This window comes from Labrus mixtus, chromosome 21 (genome assembly GCF_963584025.1).
Source record: "Labrus mixtus chromosome 21, fLabMix1.1, whole genome shotgun sequence".
NCBI classification, from domain to species: Eukaryota; Metazoa; Chordata; class Actinopteri; order Labriformes; family Labridae; genus Labrus; species Labrus mixtus.
The window spans coordinates 6266008-6284500 of NC_083632.1; the positions used below are offsets into that span (position 1 = coordinate 6266008).

Below are 18493 nucleotides of genomic sequence, written 5' to 3' on the forward strand. Positions count from 1 at the left end.
CACGATGCGGATCGTTTTGAGGCAGAAGTAGTCCCTTTAAAGTGCGCTCTTTGCGATGCACCTCAGCAAAGCGGAGATTTTTGTAACACCTCGGCTTCGGTCGCTTCAATGTGGCGCGCAGGACAGCAAAGTGCTCGTCGCCGCTCCGCTTGATGTTGATCATAAACCTCCGGTGCTGGATCCTGTCAAAGAGGTCTGTGGCTCCGCATGACGTCAGCAAGGCTCAAATCCGGGCCGTGGTTTATTTTTTTTTTTGCGCAGTCCTCCCCTCTCTCTCTCTCTCTCTCTCTCCCTCTCCCTCTCTCTCTCTCTCTCTCTCTCTCTCTCCAGCAGCAGCTTGTGCAGACCCGCTTTGTAACGTGACCTTCCTACGCCAAATGCAAAAGAGTGGCGCCGACTGCAGTGCAGAGGAAGAAGCCTCTGTGGGGTACAAATAACTTTTAACTCCTGGAAATGTTAGTGAAAGCACAACTTTCTAAACATTAGGACCCCCCCCTCCCCCTCGTTATGATTTAATAGAAGCTTTTTTTTTTTTTTTTTTTGCAACAAGTCGCGTTAATATTGTGATATACAATGTTTTTAAATGCAACAATGTGTGTTTAAAAAAACTGCAACAATGATCACGACAAATATCCAGTTGCATCTTTAATTTAAAAAAAAAATGACTAAAAGGAACAAAGACGTTATAGTGGTCAAATAGTGCCGTTGCTTGCGACGCCTTAACAGCAGGGGGCGATGTAAGTGTTTTACATGAGGAGAGAGCCTGCCGGAAATCCATTAGTAGAAGAAGAAGAAGAAGAAGAAGAAGAAGAAGAAACAGAAGTCAAGCGGCCAATGAGAGGAGGCCAACACGGGCGCTAAGCAGTGTTGCCAGGTCCGCTTGTTATAAGCGACTTTTTTGGGCTTGTTTTTCTGCAAAGTCGCTTGCAAATATCGTCAGTTGCGGGTTTTTTGGGGCTTGTTTTTTAAAGTGTAGTTGCTTGTTTGGGCGCCTGTATGAACCCCTACTGATTCTCTCCACAATAAAGCGAAAAACTATCGCGATAGTTTGTCCTTTTCCAGGATCCGTCCACAACCCCGTTTACCCTATGTGTTTATATGATACAATATTTAGATATATATACACTGCTATCAAGTGGCCTCTCTTTTACACTATGTGGTAGGTTAGGTCACCTGTTTGGGCTTCATTTAATTTGTATTGCTTGTTTTGGGCTTGTTTCCATAGAGCTGGTTTGCTTGTTTCTCTCGCGAGATCTGGCAACACGGGTCAAAGCGGCCAATGAAAGGAGGCCAACACGGGCGCTAAGCAAGGGGGGGGGGGGAGGGAAGCTTTATTGCCGCCATTTTACGTGAATGCAACGCGGTAAGGACAACATCTTACGCAAAAACACTTCACGCCGATAAATTAGTGTTAAAACAAAAAAACTGGGCATTTAAACGCGACCTGTAATCGTTTTATTTAAGCAGAAGGGCCTCTTTTTTTGCGGGTTGTATCTTCGGTGCTTCCTGCTCGCGCGGTTGCTAGACAACGGAAGAGAAATGAGTTACGGTAGGCCGCCGCCCGACGTGGAGGGGATGACCTCTCTGAAAGTGGATAACCTGACTTACCGAACTTCGCCGGAGACTCTGCGTCGAGTGTTCGAGAAGTACGGTCGCGTGGGTGATGTTTACATCCCCCGGGACCGGTACACCAAGGAGAGCCGCGGGTTCGCCTTCGTGCGGTTCCACGACAAGCGCGACGCGGAGGACGCGATGGACGCGATGGATGGCGCGTTGCTGGACGGACGGGAGCTGAGGGTTCAGATGGCCCGGTACGGAAGACCTCCGGACTCCATGTACAGCCGGAGAGGGGCTCCGCCACGCAGATATGGAGGGTATGGGCGCAGAAGCAGGAGGTAATGCTGGTGTGTTTAGGCCCAGCTGAGAAACTCCTTGAAGTTATTACTACTCTGCCCTACAAAGAGATAAATTACTTAAGTCTTTTTGTTGTCCATGCAGAATATTGGAAATTACATTTTTTCAATCAGGTTATTAATGTGCACTAAAAAATCTTGAGGTCAAACATGACCTTTGACCCTTATTTGGAAGTTAAGGTACTCTGCCTTTGCGTTGCCTGTACAATAATAACGGGGTCATTAAGGCAGTAACTTCCATTTGATACTGTATCTCACTTGGTTGTAGGGCTGGGAAATATATCGAGTTATATATATCAAGATATATTGATATATTTTCAAACAAGATATAAGATTAAGTTGCATTAAAATAACATTACAGAGGTGACAGGTGACTGACTGTCCCTCTTAACCCTGCTCCTCCTCTCTCTCTCTCTCTGTTATTGTATTTAAGGAACATTTTTATTTTATATTACTTTTTAAATTCACAAACAGGTAGTTTATTTTTCCATGTGTTTCAAGAAAAGACATATCGAGTATCGCCATTCAGCTAAACAATATCGAGATATGAGTTTTGGTCCATATCGCCCAGCTCTACTTGGTTGCATTGTTAAAATAACACAACCAACACTATTTCTTTGCTACACTTTAGTCAAGCTGCTGTGTGTGTGTCAGAAGTGCTTGATGCCAGATATTAAAACAAAGACATAACACCTTAACGTCACTGCAGTAAAACAGTAACTTCACTTTGACCCGCAGCAAAACAAAGGCAGAAGACCTTAACTCAGTTTGAGCAATTGCCTTTGTACTAAAGGCAAAGACCCTGATGAGTGAAGTTACTGGACTCTGCCTTGGTTTCTCCAGCACAATTGACTCAGATTAAAGCTTGTCTTCCTTTATTTAGTTTTTTATATTTTTTTATGATTTATAGTTTTAGATTTGTACTTTTTTGTTCTTTTAATCGAGCCTCTCTCTCTTGCTGTTTTGCTAAATTGGGTCCCCCCCTCTGTCCACAGCCGCTCAGACAGCCCTCGTCGTAGGAGACGAAGCCGCAGCCGCTCCAGGAGCCGAAGCCGGTCCCGTTCCAGGAGCCGCCACCACTATAGCCGTTCCAGGTCCCGCTCCTACTCCAGGTCCCGGTCCAAGTCTAAGTCAAAGTCCAGAACCCCCAGACGGAGCAAGTCAAAGTCTCCGTCGAGGTCTCGATCCCGCTCCAGGTCAAAGTCAAGGAGTAGGACCCCACCTTCCAACAGAGGGTCCAAATCCAGATCCAGGTCCCGGTCCAAATCCAAGAGTAGGCCTAAATCTCCAGAGGACAACGGGGAAGAGTCTTAATCCAAACTTGGACACAACATGACGGTATTCAGGGGGAAATGGGATCATATTTAAGTCAAGTATGCAATCTGAGATGGCTTACTGCTGTCATTCAAGTTAGCATTCTGCAGCGTTGGTGCTTCAATTCAGAAGCAAAACAATATAAGCAACAGTGTCTGCAGAATCCTGACTGTTTTAGATATTCACATAAGAAATGTGTACTGATGTAGTCCACAGTCCGAGCTCTGTGTTTGCTTTTCATGGCTCATACGTTTAGCCAAGCTAAAGCACACACAGGCAAAGGCCTAAGATATCAATTATCTTTTTAAAAAAAAAAAAGGATATAAACCATTTTATAGTTATGGGAGGGGGGGGGGGAGTTCTGACGTGGGGTGCTTAACTTTTAACGTTCACCTAAATGTGGAATTCTTTCCTCCAAGCTGCTGAGTCCTGTTTGCAAAGAGAGGAGGAGGAGGAGGAGGAGGAGATGGGGGTGTTGCAGTTTGAGAGCAGTTAGTGTGTGACCTGCCCATGTGACCTGCCTGTTGCTGAGAGCGATGGCAGTTGCTAAGGAGCAGGTCGTCATGGCGGTGGTTCGGGCTGTCAGTTGGTGTTTGAGGTGGTGTGGTGAGGTACGTTCACAGGGATCACAGGCAGATGCACTGAGCACTTTTCCCGCCCGTGCCTGTGGTTTTCCCTCCGCCTCTCACAATGGGAACGGACCCTGAGGTTTGTTTTTCAAATATGCCCGAGTGTAATAGTTTTATTGGAACTTCTCTTTTTTGGTGAAGGGGTCAAGAAATTTGTGTTAACAAATGTATTAATGACTTAAGACACTACACACAGATGGATGTCCAATAAAAGCAGATTTTTACATGTTATTGTCGAGGGACAAAAGAATCAGAAAAGCACTGCTTTGTCAGTATCCTGTTCAGCTGCAGGAGTTATAAGTGTCTTTTTGTTTTGCTCTTGTCAACTCTGCTCTATCTTTCCTTGTAGGTCTCGGATGATTGAGCCTGTACTGAGGACATCAGGAAGAGTCTCACATTGAGCGAGTGGACTCCACAATTACAACTGAATGCTGACTGAAAGGTTATTGAAGCTTGGTCTAAAAATGTTTTAAATTCTTCATTTGATGACATTTTCCTGAACAAATTGTAAGTTTTGATGTGATCATTGTTTGTAAAGTTCAGCATATTGAAAGGGATCTATAAGGTTTTTTTGTTTTGGTTTTTTTCTTCATTAAATTGGATGTTTGCATTTGATTACATTCTTGTTAAATTATTTGATTTATTTTCTCTTTTTTTTTTCTTTTTTTTTCCCCAAGTAACAGATTTCTTACATCATATCCTTGTTCAATGCATTTTCTAGATGGATATGAAAGATTTTGATTTCCAAAACTGCAGAAAGGGTTGTCCTGTTTGTACATTTCAAGTCTTCGGAGCTGTTAAACCACTCGTAAAAATGACTTGCTGTACAGTAAAACATTAAAATATCTTAGCGCCGCTTAATTTGTGACTTGCTAATCTGGAGGAAAGCATTCTTTTGTCGCATCACCTTTTTTCCTGTCTCGTAAAATTTGCTTTCCTATGACTCTAACCCTCTTTCTTGTGTATCTTTTGTGCACTAGGCGCAGTTGTGTAGCAGTTGAGTAATGCTGGTTAGCTGTTAAGATGCGGTGCAGTGCGGTGGTGACATGGTGTGGCGTGTTGCGGTGCTGGGTGCCCGGCGCTGTACCGGGGCTCGACCCTCCGCTGCTGTTTGCCGGTTTGTAAGATCACAGGTGTGACAGATCAACCATCCTCTTCTGTCTTGTGACTTCTCCTTCCCTACATGTGCTGTACAGATCCTCTCCTTCCCCTTTTCTCTGTTCTCCCTCCTCTCCTTCGTCCTTCCTCTGTGGTTTATCCACTGTTTATAACTGGTTTTTGCTCCTTTTTTTTAAATGGGTCCAGTGTGACTCCAATTGAAGGGTTTAAAGGGCAGTCCAGGCTGCTTCATTTGTGTATTGCATTCCTCTGTGAACCACTCAGTTGTCTTGTAATTGCTTCAGGTGAATGCCAATAAATGTCTTTGTCTTACAAAAACATTGCCTATGTCAATTTTTTTTTTGAACTTCTGGTCAGTTCAATGATTCAGACTTATCAAAATGGTGTTCATAGTTGATAGTAACACAAAACATATCGACCACTTTTTCTTAAAATGTGTGTTTAACTGCTTTTAAAGGGTCCCATTTAAAACCCTTGGAACTTAATATCAGAAATACATCCCGGCTTAAATCTGACTTTATCAATACATTCAAGGAGAGTTCAAATTCAGTGAGTAATTAGCATATTATTTACCCCTGAGAGTAAAGGAAGGGGGCTGTAATAAGTTACTTCTGTTGCCAATTGCTTGCTCATCGGTTGATAAATTCTTCCAAATATACACCAGTTCTGCTCTACACTTTACGTGTCACAGAAAACTAGTGATTATTTGTTCAATTTAAGTGAGCTCTGTGTATAGTATACGTCTATTTTCACATCATGGTTATTCAGAAGCACTCCCACTCCCAGGTTGTTTAATCAATCAGACAAACATATTGTAAGCCATGTGATCTGGTGTCCTTGGTTTCATCTGGTGTTACCTTAACTCTTAGACAAGAGAGACTCCTGGTGATTTCAATATGTGCTTTAATTATTGTTTGTATGAATGTTTAATTTAATTTTTTTCAAAAGCTTTCATGTAATCTGACCTAGTCCCAAATATGTCCTCTATTAGGCCTGTAGAAAGTATTCATCTAACACTCATTTGGACAAATAAGACATAACTCATACCTACAGTTGCAAGAAGAAGTACCGGTATGTGAACCGCATAAACTGGTCATGTGTTCTGATCTTCATCTAAGTCTCAACAATAGACAAACACAGTCTGCTTAAACTAATACCACACAAACAATTATATGTTTTCATGTTGTTGAACACAACATGTAAACATTCACAGTGCAGGGTGGAAAAACTATGTGAACCCTTGGATTTAATAACTGGTTGACCCTCCTTTTGGCAGCAATAACCTCAACCAAACGTTTCCTGTAGTTGCAGATCAGACCTGCACAACGGTCAGGAGGAGTTTTGGACCGTTCCTCTTCACAAAACTTTTTCAGTTCAGCAATATTCTCGGGATGTCTGGTGTGAATCGCTCTCTTGAGGTCATGCCACAGCATCTCTTATCGGGTTGAGGTCAGGACTCTGACTGGGCCACTCCAGAAGGCGTGTTTACTTCTGTGCTTTGGGTCGTTGTCCTGTTGCATCACCCATCTTCTGTTGAGCTTCAATTGGTGGACAGATGGCTTTAAGTTTTCCTACAAAATGTCTTGATTAACTTGGGAATTCATTTTTTCCGTCGATGATAGCAATCTGTCCAGGCCCTGATGCAGCAGAAGCAGCCCCAAACCACGACGCCCCCTCCACCATACGTCACAGTTGGGATGAGGTTTTGATGTTGGTGTGCTGTGCCTTTATTCCTCCACACATAGTGTTTGTGTGTTCCTTCCAAACAACTCACCTTTGGTTTCATCTGTCCACAGGATGTTTTGCCAGTGCTGTGGAACATCCAAGTGCTCTTTTTAAAACTTCAAACGTGCAGCAATGTCTTTTTTTAGACAGCAGTGGCTTTCCCCGTGGTGTCCTCACCATGAACTCCATTCTTGTTTAGTGTTTTACGTATCGTAGACTCGTCAACAGAGATGTTAGCATGTGCCAGAGATTTGTGTAAGCCTTTAGCTGACACTCTTCACCTCATTGAGCATTCTGCGCTGTGCTCTTACAGTCATCTTTACAGGACGGCCACTTCTAGGGAGAGTAGCAACAGTGCTGAACTTTCTCCATTTATAGACAATTTGTCTCACCGTGGACTGATGAACATCGAGGCTTTTAGAGATTCTTTTTTTTTTTTAACCCTTTCCAGCTTTATGCAAGTCAACAATTCTTAATCGTAGGTCCTCTGAGAGCTCTTTTGCGCGAGGCATGGTTCACATCAGGCGGTGCTTCTTGAGCGTAGCGAACTCAAAACTGAAGTGTGAACTGGAGTGAAGCAGGGCAGCTTTAACCAACACCTCCAATCTCCTCTCATTGATTGGACTGCAGGTTGGCTGACTCCTGACTCCCAATTACCTCTGTGAGAAGTCCTTAGCCTAGGGGTCACATACTTTTTCCACTCTGCACTGTGAATGTTTACATGTTGTGTTCAACAAAAACATGAAAACATATAACTGTTTGTGTGGTGTTAGTTTAAGCGGACTGTGTTTGTCCGTTGTTGAGACTTAGATGAAGATCAGAACACATTTTATGACCAATTTAATCAGAAAACTAAGAAATTCCAAAGGGTTAACATACTTTTTCTTGCAACTGTATGTCCACATATTGTATTACATACTATGATTATTACAGCATATTGGTGATCATCTTTTCTACCGTTATATAATATTTTTAAAATATTTTACATATCATGTAGCCCAGTGTTCCTGTTGAATATTCACGTATAGGCTACATTAGATAGGGAAGTTATTTATTAGCATCAACCCCATAAATTAGAAAAAAGCTATAAATATATTCTTGAAGCGTCATGAGAAATAAATTTATTTTATTTTTAAACTATTTTAAGCGTTCACTCTACGACAAAACATCAAAATCGGAACGTCTGTTTTTTCAGGTCGTGAAGTGGGACCATCCCAGGAGCACTTGAAGGTAGCATCTATCCGCCTGCTGCATAACACGGGTCCTGTCACAAATCATTAAAATCTCCCGTTGTGTGCGAGACACTCACAGCTGATTAAAAGTACAGACCCGAGCACGGATTAAAAGAAGGGAGCCGAGCACGTTGCAGTGAACTGCGCCAGCGACACCTGAGCTGTCCGGCACAGAGATGTGTCGATCATAAACGAGTCGGCTGTTACAACCGACTCTTTCAAGAGAGAGGGAGCCGGTTCCCGTCTGATTACTCTTTCTTTCTTTCTTGTCTAGCAAAAGCATAAAAAGCTTTAACTCCTCACATATTTCAGTTGAAATGCATTTATCTTGCTTTTACAATCAAGCCTTAACTTTCCTTTTTTTTTTTTTTTTTTTCAGTTTTTCCATTTCTTTGCCCTAACGTTGAGCTTCTTCTGAGCCAGTGAACAGGTTTGAAAACTGGATGATGTTGTTACAAGTACTTTTGTCACCCCCACATTCGTGAGCATATTTTGTTTTTTTTGCCAACGTCAGTTAAATAACTTTCAGCTTCTGCCTTCAGTACAAACAGAGTAGAGCTCAGTTGGCTCAGTTCAATTCAAACAACTTTATTAATCCCTCTTGGGGCAATTAGTGTGGAGCAGCCCGTACACATGAGGAAAAACACAAACTTAGACTTTCTTTATTGTCATTCAAACTTGTACTTTACAGTGCAGATAAGAACAAAATTTCGTTGCATTTGGCTCATTGTAGTGCAGGATGAAAACAGCAGCAAGTATTCTCATAGAAAAATAAGGTGCAGATATAAATAGATATAAAAACAAAAGCTATGTATAAAGCTATAAACACAAGTTGACGTACAAACAACAGATTACACAAGGAAGGCTATAATCATATCAAGTAACTCAAGTGAAGTCAACTTTATTAACAATCATCCGCACACAAGAAATACATCAACAGCTAATGGAAACGTTTTTTTTTCTCATGAACCAACAAAAATAGGGCACACAAACAAAACAACATATCATATCACACATAAGGTAAACAAGGTTGCAAAGCAGGTCTGCTATCTATGACAATGGTGTAAAAGGTGCCATGGCTTTAAGAATAGAAAATAAATGTTAGCCTATGAACATAACTAGTAAACAGTGTGTAGGCTATATATGGATATACTTTTCAATCAAAATTTGAGATTTTATGTTTGTTTGTTTTTCTTAACTTTATTGTTTTTTTTTAATGAAATAAAATTTACAAATAAAAAAAAAATAGGATAGGATAGGATAGGATAATACTTTATTGATCCCCAGAGGGGAAATTTGGGCGTTACAGCAGCACAGACAAGAAAGCTCGAAAATACAAAATACACATTAAACAGAATAAATAAAAATAAAAATAAATAAAAATAAAAAAAATAAAAAAATATATATATATAGACAGAGAGAGAGAGAGTATTTATGCATAGAAGTAGGCCAAATAGTAGGCTATAAACTAGTATGAAAGACAAAATTGAGTGTAACTATACCTTGTTTGTAAAAGTAGGCTATAGTTATAAAGTTGTAAATGCACAAAAATCTCAATAATAAATCAAATGAGTGGATATATTTAACTGGATAATGAATATCGAAGCCAAAAGAGTCGGTTACTGTGCTGAGTTTAATAATCTGGCTCACTAAAAGAGCCGAGTTTCCCACAGGCTTCTTGTCCGGGGATGTAGCGCCGAGGTACACCCGGGGGATGAGGGGGCGTGGCCGGAGGATGTGACGTCATGCTCAGACAGGAGATTGTAGCCTGTCCTTTAAACGCTGCTCGTTAGCGTTGATGTTTGTGGAGGATTATTGCAGACAGCGGAATGGACAGCAGCAGGCAGTAAACGCAGAAGGAGGCGCAGTAACACAGCCCCACAGGACACCGACCATCATGGATTTAACTTTTGTATTATCTGCCGCTGTTTTCACGCTTCTCGCAATTGTGATCGCAACGTCGCTGTTCACCAGAACCTCAGCCGACGCTGCAAAATCGCGGCTATTATTGGGACAAGGTCTAACCGGAGGATTAGATGAACCTGGACCAAGGCAGAACGGACACATACCGGAGAAGAAGGGGAAGAAGGGCAAGAAGAAACAGGAGGTGGAGGACGACTGGTGTGACATCAGTGGGAGCTCACACGATCACTGGGATGTAGTTAAATCAGTGCTTTCAGTAAGTCACCTGGTTGTAAATACACACACAGGGGAGAGGTTTGTGTGTTCTGTTTGTTTAATCACCTATCTCTCTCTTAATCTCTTTAAACGACTCTCCCTCCCGCTCAGGTATAGCTCACATGTAAAGTCAGAAGTGGAAAAGCACTCAAACTCTTCCCTAAAGTCAAAGTTGCAATAACATAGGAAAAAAAACAAACACATAAGGCTTTAATTTAAGGTCCTGTAATTTAATTGATAAATCCCAGTGTAATGTAGCATAATACTAAGTAACAAAAAATGTTAAAATCACTGTGAAACAGATCAATAGTTTGCACTATTTGGAGAAAAACAAATCAAGTAACTGAGCTTTGGCCAGGTTAAAAGAGGTAGGATAGGATAATACTTTATTGATCCCCAGAGGGGAAGATCGGGCGTTACAGCAGCACAGACAAGAAAGCTTGAAAATACACATTAAACAGAATAGATAAGATAAATAAAAATAAAAACAGGGGGTATATACAAGTACAAAATGAATGATGAAGTTAACTGGGGGGAATTGAGACAGTATTTGCAGAGAATGACAAGATAAAGTGATTAAAGTGACTTGGTATGATGTGACTGAGGTATAAACATCTGAGGTATAAACATCCTACAGTAAACAATAGAAAAGAAAGTAAATCTATCAGCCACACTTACTGTTCGTGTACTGGATCAACATGCATAAATACAGGTTAAAAAAAATACAACTCTTGCATTTACCAATTCATACAGTCTATGATTTTTAACCTGTGTACATATGAAGTAAAAGTAAACATTTTGCTTTATCAGTTTAATTTTTCCACATATCCTCGTCCATTTACGTGTTAACACTGAGTGACAGTATGAGCTGTCCAGATGAAGCCACTTTTAACAGCTACATTTCACAGCATTAGAAGTGGATTCTACGTTTTTCCAGCCCATGAAAAGAACAAAGTTGCAAGCTCAGGCATTATGTCTGCTGGCAGATTTTCATCCGACCCATTTCAGGTCAGGTCAATAAAAATAGTTTTTCTTGTCTCACGACGACTGTACAGAGGAGCAGAGTCTAGAGATGGTTCAAATGTTGTGAGTTGATGTTTCTTTATTGTTCATCGTTGAAAATGGGGTTGATTGGGTAACCACAGAACTTTTACCCTGGTGACCAGATTGTCTATCTGAGTCAAACTACATTTATCATCGACACTGTTAAGAAGGGTTCAAAGTTTATGAGCAACTATCGCCATGGGCATCGGGTGTGGATGCATGAATCCAGCCAGGAAACTTGATTTTTTGGTTTATTAGATTTATTTCTTCAATTCAGTTCAAAAAAGTGGGTAACAAAAAAAAAACACACATGGGATGTTTCCAACATCAGCTCTGAATTGCCGCCCCCATGTGAAGACAAAAGCAAAAGTGAGTGCAAGGCAGTGCAGTCTTAAATAATCAGGTGAATTCAAACAAGGTGAGTGCAAACCACAACCAATCGAGGGGAAGGGGGGAAACCAGGAAGTGTTCTAAAGGAGGTGCGGTAGGAGAAGAGAGGAAGTGAAAGTAAACAAAATAGTGTTCTGTACGTTCAGACAAATTACTTCAGACCAAACAAGTATCATGTCCTCAACCTATAACCAAGTATTTCTGTGCTTAACATGAAAAACATGATCAACTCACAGCATCTCTGACGGGGTTTAGAGGTGCAGCAGAAGTGAAACATTCTGGATCTGTAGCACTAACTACTTCTTCTAAATCATGCGTTTTCAAACCTCTTTGTGTTCATTTTGAATATAGACACGAGCTACCTATAGCCTAACAGCGTGTCGCTACCAGCTGATTTAAATATAAGTTAAAAAAACAAAATGAACTCAAAGCTTTGAGACTAATTTGCTTTTGCAAAGTGGTCGATGATGCCAAGCCAATGTTTTCCATGTGTATGTGCATGTGGACATTAGAAAACAGATTTTTTTTTTATCTGCAGCAGTCTGAATAAATATCTTACTATATTTGATAAATGACTGTTGCTATCAGTCTTATGTTGTGTATAAATAAAGTATTGTTCCATTTTAAATCGGGGTAAACATTATAAATTGAAAGAGCAAGTCATTCAAAAATGTAATGAAGCCCTTTTACTGAAGTAGATAACATGTCAGTGCTATTCCATCCACCAGCCTGTAAAAAAAAAATGTAAAAATGTAAGAAATTATTTCATAGACTTGCCATAATATTCCTTTTGTTTTCTTGTTTAGCCAAACTTTCTCTCAGGTTAATATCATGATCCAACCAGGCTCTGAAACACCTGTGAAAGATATCTGGATATCAGCCTGTTAGCAGGTCATTAAGTGAGACAATACAGTAAATGAGAGAGGATCAAGTAAGCACCCAAGGGAGCAAGGTTATGAGAGGACTAGCTTGGTTTTAAAATCCCTGACACCTGCGATGAGTGTAGGCGAGGAGAGGTGAGGAAAAAACGGGTAACACGAGGAGGTCGAGTGTTTTGTTTGGAGCTTTCCCTTGAGATGATTGCTCGTGTAGCAGTTTGTCGTCACCGCTTGCACAACAATACTAAATAGATTTTTTTAATATAAACATAAAGATAATTAAGTATTTTATTAGATTGAGTCTGAGAGAGAGAGAAATGCCCGTCACCTAACCCCTCAACTGTCTAACAGGAGGACACACATTCCCCCACTGTCATTGAAGAGCCGTCAACACCAGTTGACTTTTCACCCTCCACCTCCACGAGGTTAGAGGTAGACTCGTCGTCCGAGGCCTCGTCAGGAAGGACCCGCAGGTCATTCATTGGGCTCTCTGATAAAGAGCTACTAAAGTGTGCTTTCTCTCACCCCCAGACTGAAGGAGTCACGGCGAACCCGGACATCAACGGTGAGCACTTGTACGCACTTTGAAACAAAATGAACACGGCATGCTCTTCTCAAAATAAAGGTTAATACACACTTCTGATCAGAATTCACTCTCCTTTTATCAGATGACGGGGACACAGATGAAAACAGTTCCTTGAAGTATGTCCCTGGAAAGGCGCGATCCCACCACTTGGAAATGATGATGTCCACAGAGGAGCTGCAGGAGGAGCAAAGGTTGGTAAAAACTACAAATATGGGGCTGGCTTACAAATATGGGGCTAACTGTCTGATACAGAAAATGTTTAGAGACTTTTTAAAGGCCTTTATATGAAAACAACTCGTTGGAAAGACCCGTCTACTGGATCTCATTAATGGGCCATTCAACGGACCTTCAAGAGCTAGAGGAGGATTTTCCTCAACCTGGCAACCCAAAAAGATGTTCTTGTTAATGGTTTATAACCACAGACAGCACGAAACATTCACATAGTCTCAGTGACGACCCACATAGGTTTTTAAAGAGTGCTTACTAAGCCAAAAAAAAGGTTGTCGCCGTATTGGAAATGCTGACTCTACCAAACTCTCGGTCAATCTAGTACCAGGCGAAGAGGTGGAGTTGAGGCGGGTCTTAAGCCTCTAGGCAAACAGTAACATCACACGCACCTATCAGTCAACTCAGCCACGCCCCTAATAATGTAAATTTGTGAATAAACTCTTAGAAACTTAAAAAAGTGAAAAAAGGGAGTAGCAGAGAGAACTCCCAACGTCATCTTTTGTTATTGTAGTGTAGATTGAGAGCCCCCTGGTGGTGGAATCTAGATATTGTAAAATAAAACTAAAAGATGTAGGCACAAAAAGGCAAAGAATAAATGAATAAATAAATAAAAAAGATGTATTCACAATAAAATAATCCATTATTTTTGTTTTAAAGGTACCCTGAACAGGCGACACAACCAACTCTTTACTGAAAATCTAAATCTCTCATTGATTTAGTTCCCCTCTTTATGTGTATCTGATTCACCGTCTTTCCTCGTCTTCCTGGTTCTAATCTCCTCTATGCTGTCTTCACATGTGTTTGTGTGTGTTTGTGTGTGTTTGTGTGTGTTTGGCGTTGCACTCCTCTTTAGCGGCTGTATCGGTCGGTCCTTCTCGGGTCAGTGTGAATAAGATCAGATTGAGTCTCTGCCAAGCATAAGCTGAAAGCTGAATTACACGAGAGTTAAAGGAGCCACTCACAGTTCTGTGGCTTAACGGGGGGTGGGGGGAGCACATTAAAGGGGTATAGAAGAATCAGGGGAACTACTACCTTTTTTCTTCTGTACTGCGTCTGCATACAATCTTTTTTTTTTTAACACGTGATTCAGTCCAACAAAGACTCTCTCAGGCAAATTTGAGAAGAAAAACTTTTGCATCGTCAGCAGGGATTGTACTCCACAGGTGGCCTTGGAGAGACAGATAGTGCTGCTGACCTGATCCCACCCTCCCTCCAGAGTCGCCTTTTATTCCACGTTAGAAGTGTGACTTTCAGCAGGTGTTGATTGGACCTCAGGTCATCACCTCTGACAGGAAGGTGTTAGTTAATCCTCAGAGGAGTCCTGTGTTCTGCCACAAGGAGTCAGTAACGCAGCACTGGGACACACAAAGTGCTGAAGAGGCAGTCACTTTAAATCCCTGCATTCACACGAGGGAAAGGGGAAGTGGAGGTTTGTGTTTGATAGGAGAAATACACTGTCTTAAAGGATATGTTATGCTGACAGAGACACCAGTTCCTACAGATCAGTTATTATGTCATGAGGTCACAAAAAGAAGACATAAAGAAAGCAAAGCCAAAACACAGTCAGTATAAGACAGAACAAGTTTTAGAAGTGATTTATTCCTTCTCCAGACTTTGTGCCTTTCTTGCAGAAAGAAATCAGCACAAAAATGATATTAAGTCAGTTTCCTTTTTCAGTTAAAAAAGTAGTTTAGTAAACACTGAAGGTTCTTTATGCCACTTTATACGTGGATTAATGCTGGAGCTCTTTAAGTTATATAAAATAAAATAACACAGGGTATGATCAAGGGCTGCTGGTAGGAAATTGGGCGTGCCCGATGTACAGAGGCTACCTGTAGTCCTCCAGGCGGACAGCCGGGGTTTGAATCCAACCTGTGGCTCTTCATTCCCCACTCACTCTCCTGACTCTGTCCATTTGCCCCGTCTATAAAAAAAAAGGCATTACATATAAAGACCCAAAAATAAACAAAAAAAAAAAAGTATGATCAAGCCTAGTCCTGCACAGTAGACTAACATACAATGTGCGATAACATGATTCAATATCAATATGAAGAACAGGAAAGACGGCATATTAGCTATAACTAACAGGTTCTACTTCTATCTGAAGTTCTCCATGTTTTACACAATATGTCCATCCTGAATACTATATACATCCACAACTTTTACTGCTATATTGGCACCAGTCAGAGTAGCAGATAGTTAACTTGAGCTTCATCTGAATGCATCCAAAAAGGTGAGAGTGAGAAAGCATTGATTGTTTACATGAAACTTTTTTTCTTATTTATTGGGATAACTCCTGATGCTGGAGGTGACTTGCTACAATGTAGGTCATCTTTATCCACATACTGTATATTGTTCAATGTAACGTGGTGTTTGTGCACGTGAATGATTTTGAGTCGGCAGGTGTCCGAGTTTGTCTTCACATTGGAAAGAACAAGCCTGTATGCTTTCTGTCTGGTTATTCAAATCTCTTGGATATGAAGCGACAGCAGATTGGAAACAGGAAAAGGATTTTCCCCCATGCCTTGTTTCCAAATATTCTTGTTTCAAATAGTGCTTTTTTTGTGACTGTGAATTTTACCTGAGGATCATTTTTCCTTCCTTCCTAATCCGACAACCTTTTTGATAATTGTCTTCTCAGGGTGCAACGAGAGCAACTGGCGGCCATCTTCCAGCTGCTGAAAGAAAACAAGGAGACGTTTGGGGATGTGTCAGAGGGAGACATGGAGGAGCAGCTCAGACTGTACTCCATCTGAAAGTCCTCTCTCGTCTGCAGCCCATGTTCGCCATCCTGCCTCTGGTGGCGCTCTTTAACCTGTGAGCGCGTCTGGACTACACCAGTATACCAAATACTTCCATATACTCCTTCACAGTATTCAACACAGCCGTGCTGTCCACTTATTCAACTCTTTTACATGTTTTAATACGGTATAATTTGTGTTATATTGTGTTGCTGTCAGTCACATGAAACCTGCCCCAGCTCTTCCAGACCAGGGTGAAGGCTGAAAGTGATAAAGGACTCTTAGTTTCATATGTACAACAAGGAGATGTTTATCAAACCTGCTTTTTTAAAGTCCCTCCTTTCATTGTGTAACATGTACAGTCTGCTTCCCTGTCTGTAAAGTTTCTTTCTGCAAAACTTCACATTGTGTAATTAAACCCAATAGGATTAAGTTACCGACAGTTCTTAAAAACTCTCTGAAGCAAGTTTCGAGATTTCGACATTCACTGAAGTGCATTGTCCTCAGGTGAGAACAAAATCAACAACCATTCAAGAGCATACTCACACACATACATGCCAGTGCAAACTTAACTTTCAATCGTTTAACTTAATTATACACCTCTTTATTATTAAATGAAAAACATGAATTTATGATTGGAATGAAGACAAGTTTAATTTCAATCCTGCAATGTTTGGTCTAAACTGCTAAATGTTGAATTATGAACATAAAAATAAAAATTTTTTTAATGAATGTTGGAAAAAGAGAACACTCCCACAACTTTTAAAGACACATCTTTCATTTTTTCCATCCTTTCAAAGCAGCTTTTAGAATAAATGGTACTTATTTTGATTGTTTGAGAGAATTGTTTTCTCTTCTCAAATCAAACTTGTTTCATCTGGTGTGCCTTCTTTAATTTGAACACCATTTTCTGAGTAACTCACAATCATCCATTATACGAATGTCGTGGACCGAGCAAGGCAAGAGAACACAAAAATCAGGCTTTATTCAAAAATTGTGTTTAACAAAAGCAAAAACAAAGTGATAGTCAAAATATAAAAGTAGAAGACTTAAAATAGGTCAAAAATAATATAGGCTAACATACTTCAAATGTGTGTTATAACTGAACAGGATATGAACTCAACGAACAGACCGAACTTAGGGGATCATAATCACCATAGCCTATTTGGAAACAGGTTAGTCTTGCTAAAAATATGGAACTAGTTGAGTTAGTGGAGCGAAAAATGAGAATACTGTTATCTTCTAAATGCTGTTAGACGAGTTAGATAAAATATCACACTCGTGTCGAGGTCGAGATGTTGCGGATATGATCTCATATTCAGAAGACATTCCCTCTTGCTGAAATACCTGTTCAGTAGGCTATCGATTTTGTGTTCACTATAGCCTACTATTAAATAGCCTAAATAAAAAAAATAATGTTTCACTTACAACTCTAGGTGTTTCAGAACTCCTCAAATATTTCTCATAGGTCTAGTTCGTTTTGAGATTATAATTTGGACAATTCTTACTTGTTCCCACTTCTCCTTTCGATCCTGACTTCTGTTTGGCACACGGTCGGTGAAATGCAGTCTAATGCCCTTATATGGGCATGTAATTATGCTTAATTGGAAAAACTGGCGCGAGCTTCCTGGCTTTCCTCATTTTGAAAACAGGTGCAAACATTTCGGCAGTCAATGGGTGAATGACGCCAATAGCTGTGACAGTGTGCGTGTGTGTGTTTCTGTGTGTGCAGCTGCCCGTTCATTCAATCTCTCTGCATCGGTAGACTGAGCAGAAGCCCATCCCAAGGGTCGCGGAGGGTCCGCCACATTAAGTCCGTCCCAAACCAATTAGCGTGGAGTGGTAGTGGGTTGTAAAACCCTCCACCAGCGAGTGTGCACCGATGCCGACTTTCGGATCACGTGCAACACCTATAGTGTCCGGTCGTCATGGAGACAGCAACCTGTGAGCATAAACACTGCTCCAACTAAGATAGACATTTGATATCCTCATACAGACGTTAACAACTTCAAATGTGTATTGAGGATCAAATATATGTTTATTTATTGTAAAGTGTTTTTATATTTAGGCTACAGGGACTGTTGCAAAAACAAAAGAATATTAAATCATGTTGCAGACAACTTTTCGCTGTTAATAGTTATTTCTTATTTTTCTACTTTTGATGTCTTTGCGAAATCTCAATTCAACAACAAAAAAATACACTTTTTGCTGCTCTGATGTTCAACAATGTTGTCTTTGCATTAATTTAGTACACCCTGTTCTATGAAATTACAATAAATTAACTGAAATTATAAATTACAATAAACAATGTAGGTAAAATAAGGTATGTGAAGGTAAAATGTAAAATAGTTTTGTTATAAGTCTACACTAATATAACTTACTAAAGAAGAAGAATAATCTAGGCTACATAAATATTTTTACAGAATGCAAAAAAAAAAAAAAAAGCCGTTCCCGCAAGATACCGCTGAGTAACCATGGTAACACACAGTTCCTGTTTCCACCTGAGAGAGGGAAGT

At 40.5% G+C, this 18493-nt stretch overlaps 2 protein-coding genes across 7 annotated transcripts; both read left to right on the plus strand.

The window, feature by feature from the left end:
- The first annotated feature begins 1307 nt into the window (after nucleotides 1–1307).
- On the plus strand, nucleotides 1308–5293 carry srsf2a (serine and arginine rich splicing factor 2a). 5 transcript variants are annotated; one of them, XR_009665882.1, is made up of 4 exons: nucleotides 1308–1895; nucleotides 2909–3251; nucleotides 4206–4298; nucleotides 4837–5293. XR_009665882.1 is itself a non-coding variant. In XM_061027775.1 (3 exons), exons 1-2 carry the CDS (start codon nucleotides 1540–1542, stop codon nucleotides 3225–3227), a joined length of 675 nt encoding a protein of 224 aa, XP_060883758.1. In that variant the 5' UTR covers nucleotides 1308–1539; the 3' UTR covers nucleotides 3228–3251; nucleotides 4206–5293. The 5 variants fall into 5 exon arrangements, 3 of the variants coding, with proteins under 3 accessions (XP_060883758.1, XP_060883759.1, XP_060883760.1); XR_009665881.1 differs by having other exon boundaries at nucleotides 2909–4298; XM_061027775.1 differs by having other exon boundaries at nucleotides 4206–5293.
- A 4414-nt stretch (nucleotides 5294–9707) lies between these two features.
- Nucleotides 9708–16482, plus strand: LOC132955601 (matrix-remodeling-associated protein 7-like). 2 transcript variants are annotated; one of them, XM_061028510.1, is made up of 4 exons: nucleotides 9708–10111; nucleotides 12774–12987; nucleotides 13091–13199; nucleotides 15878–16482. In XM_061028510.1, the coding sequence occupies exons 1-4, from the start codon at nucleotides 9731–9733 to the stop codon at nucleotides 15990–15992; spliced, it is 819 nt and encodes a 272-aa protein (XP_060884493.1). In that variant the 5' UTR covers nucleotides 9708–9730; the 3' UTR covers nucleotides 15993–16482. The 2 variants fall into 2 exon arrangements, with proteins under 2 accessions (XP_060884493.1, XP_060884495.1); XM_061028512.1 differs by having other exon boundaries at nucleotides 9716–10111; nucleotides 12954–12987.
- The last annotated feature ends 2011 nt before the right edge of the window (nucleotides 16483–18493 follow it).